Source organism: Papaver somniferum, unplaced genomic scaffold (assembly GCF_003573695.1).
Source record: "Papaver somniferum cultivar HN1 unplaced genomic scaffold, ASM357369v1 unplaced-scaffold_13698, whole genome shotgun sequence".
Taxonomy (NCBI): domain Eukaryota; kingdom Viridiplantae; phylum Streptophyta; class Magnoliopsida; order Ranunculales; family Papaveraceae; genus Papaver; species Papaver somniferum.
The window spans coordinates 1-2779 of NW_020622932.1; the positions used below are offsets into that span (position 1 = coordinate 1).

The following is a 2779-nucleotide window of genomic DNA, read 5'->3' on the forward strand; positions in this document are numbered from 1 at the left end:
GAATGAATGGGGAGATATTCAAAGATATAGATGGGATAGGCAGACTATGAAGTGGAGTGAAATGTCGGTGCTCCCGAGAGACCAATGTGACAAATACAATTATTGCAGTGCTAATGGTGTTTGCAACATTGCTAATACTCCACCTTGTTAGTGTTTGCAGGGTTTCACACCCGTATCACAACAGCAATGGAAATTGTATAACTGGATAGATGGTTGTGTTCGAAATGTAAGTCTAAATTGTGTGAGCGATAAATTTGTACCAATTAAAGGGCTGAAATTGCCTGATATGACAAACTTTTTGGTGAACAACGGTATAAGCCTTATGGAATGTGATTTGCAGTGTAGGAGAAACTGTTCTTGTACAGCTTATGCTAATTCAGACTTTCGTGAAGGTGGAAGTGGTTGTATACTCCGGTTTGATGATCTTTTCGATTTTAGACATCTCAGTGATGCTGGTGATCAACATCTATGTTTATGCTTAGCGTCATCCGAAGGAGAACTAATGAATAAAGGCATGAAGAATAAAAGCCCAATGCTGATGAAAATCCTTCTCTCAGTTGGTTCAGTTGTGCTGTTTTTTTGTCTGGTCATCTCCATGAGCATTTGGAAAATTAGTAGAACCGGCAGACTACTCAAAGCTGATGAGAGACGGAATGAAGATTTGGAATTACCTTTGTTGGATTTGATTACTTTAGAAACCGCCACCAACAACTTCTCTCACACAAACAAGATTGGAGAAGGTGGTTTTGGTCCTGTATATAAAGGTAAAACATCACAAGGACAAAAAATAGTTGTGAAAAGGTAACATTGAATCTTGTAAAGCTTTTAGGTTGCTGCATTCAAAGAGAAGAAAAAAATACTCATCTATGAGTATATGCCGAATGCAAGCTTGGACTATTTCATTTTTGATCAGAAAAGAAGCAAACTGCTAGATTGTGATACTCGTCTGAGCATTGTGATGGGTATTGCAAAAGGACTTCTTTATCTGCATCAAGATTCTAGTTTGAGACTCGTACACCGGGATCTCAAAACCAGTAATATTCTTTTAGATTGGAATATGAACCCGAAAATCTCAGATTTTGGAATGGCAGGACTTTTAAGAGGCGAACCAACTGAAGCACAAACAGAGAGACTAGCTGGAACATATGGGTATATGTCTCCAGAGTATGCAGTAGATGGCCATTTCTCGGTGAAATCTGATGTTTTCAGCTTCGGCGTACTAGTACTAGAGATAATGAGTGGAAAGAAGAACATAGTGTTTTATGATGACAATCACCATCATAACCTACTAGGACATGCGTGGATATTATGGAATGAAGGCACGCCTTGCGAACTGATGGAACCAGGTTTGGGGGACTCAAACTCTGCACCTTGTCAGGAATTATTGGGATGTATTCAAGTAGGTTTATTATGTGTTCAGAAATTTCCTGAAGACAGATCAAGCATGTCAGATGTGTTCAGAAAGTCCGCTGTTACTCGAACCCAAACAACCCGGATTGTGAAGGCCAAAGAAAATAAGATGTGCAGTTAAACAAAAACAAAACAAGCCTCTTAAAATTCAAGTTACATATGTATATTTTCACTCATCGACTCAAATTTTTGCAATTCATGGTTAAAGTAAGCGAAAGTGCGATGCAAATGGCACCACCAGCGGTCGCGGCTGCCAGTGCACTGTTGTTCTCCATCTCTTCTTGGTAAACCAAGCACTGCTGCCCGTAGCTGATTGCACTGTAAAACCTCTGACCAAGGCATGAACTAGCATTGTAATTCTCAATAAACGTCATATCACTTGGCCTAGCTTTCTCACCAGCAAATCGCTGGTATTCTTTTAGCACACAAGACAAACACCAGTTCTTCACTTTCCTGTAACAACCAACAACACAACCTGTCCTGTGTTTTCCATGTTTGCAGTGAATCAAAATTGGATGATTTCTAACATCAAGCAACACGTTTACAGCTTCCGTGACCGTGTCTTCAGAAACCGACTCTTTTTTAGTTCCCTGAAGGCCGAACTGAAAAAGCTTAATGTTCTTAGACTGTAAAAACTTTATATTCTCTTCGGGATATGGTTCGGGACACAGACATAGAATCGATTTCAGGTTTAGGGTCTCGATGAATGAGAAATTAGAAGAATTTGGAAAGCTGCACCTGTAAATTCCTGTTTCAACAATCGCGAAGTTCTCTGGAGTATTTTGGTGATGATCGTCCCTTTCTCTAACTATTCCCATAATCTGTATTCTCCAAAACTAGCGAATGCCGAAGTACTAAACAGCAGCTAGATCGTTTATATTGAAAGCTCGTGCTGCGGTTTGGCTCTATATATATTGAGTCAGAATCTGCGTTTGGCCGTGGCTTTTCCCTTTTTTTGGTTTGAATCAGAAGCCCAAGGGAATCCGGAATCATAAAACAAAACAATATGACACAAAAACTTTAATTTTTGAGTGGAAGAAACTTTTACAAAGCATCCATGCGGCTGAACTTTTGATACTATCTTACAAAAAGCTTTTAACATCGTCAAATTTGGGAGCTGATGATATATTAGCCATGTGACCGTTCCAACATATTTAAGTGGGGGGTGTTTGACTCCAAGTCAATTTGGGAGAAAATAAATTCAATCAAAATTGTTGTTTAGCAAACGGCTGCTGGAACTGGAAGGGATTAGAACCAATCCGTATGGATAATCGAGAACAAAAATAATGTAAGAGTTCAATTTTATCTATTTTCGGCTGCCTCGTGATCAAACCAATGAGTGCAAAAAAAAAAAAAAAAAAAAAAAAAA

At 39.0% G+C, this 2779-nt stretch overlaps 1 protein-coding gene and 1 pseudogene across 1 annotated transcript; one reads left to right on the plus strand and one right to left on the minus strand.

Moving 5' to 3' along the window:
• The first annotated feature begins 160 nt into the window (after nt 1–160).
• On the plus strand, nt 161–1531 carry LOC113334331 (annotated as a pseudogene).
• Nucleotides 1528–2273, minus strand: LOC113334330 (tyrosine-protein phosphatase DSP3-like). The gene has a single exon (XM_026580613.1). The coding sequence runs from the start codon at nt 2226–2228 to the stop codon at nt 1584–1586; it is 645 nt and encodes a 214-aa protein (XP_026436398.1). The 5' UTR covers nt 2229–2273; the 3' UTR covers nt 1528–1583.
• Nucleotides 2274–2779: the final 506 nt, after the last annotated feature.

Excerpts from the sequence above, each read along its gene's own strand:
- LOC113334330 (XM_026580613.1), bottom strand. The coding sequence starts at position 2,228 with ATGGGAATAGTTAGAGAAAGGGACGATCATCACCAAAATACTCCAGAG.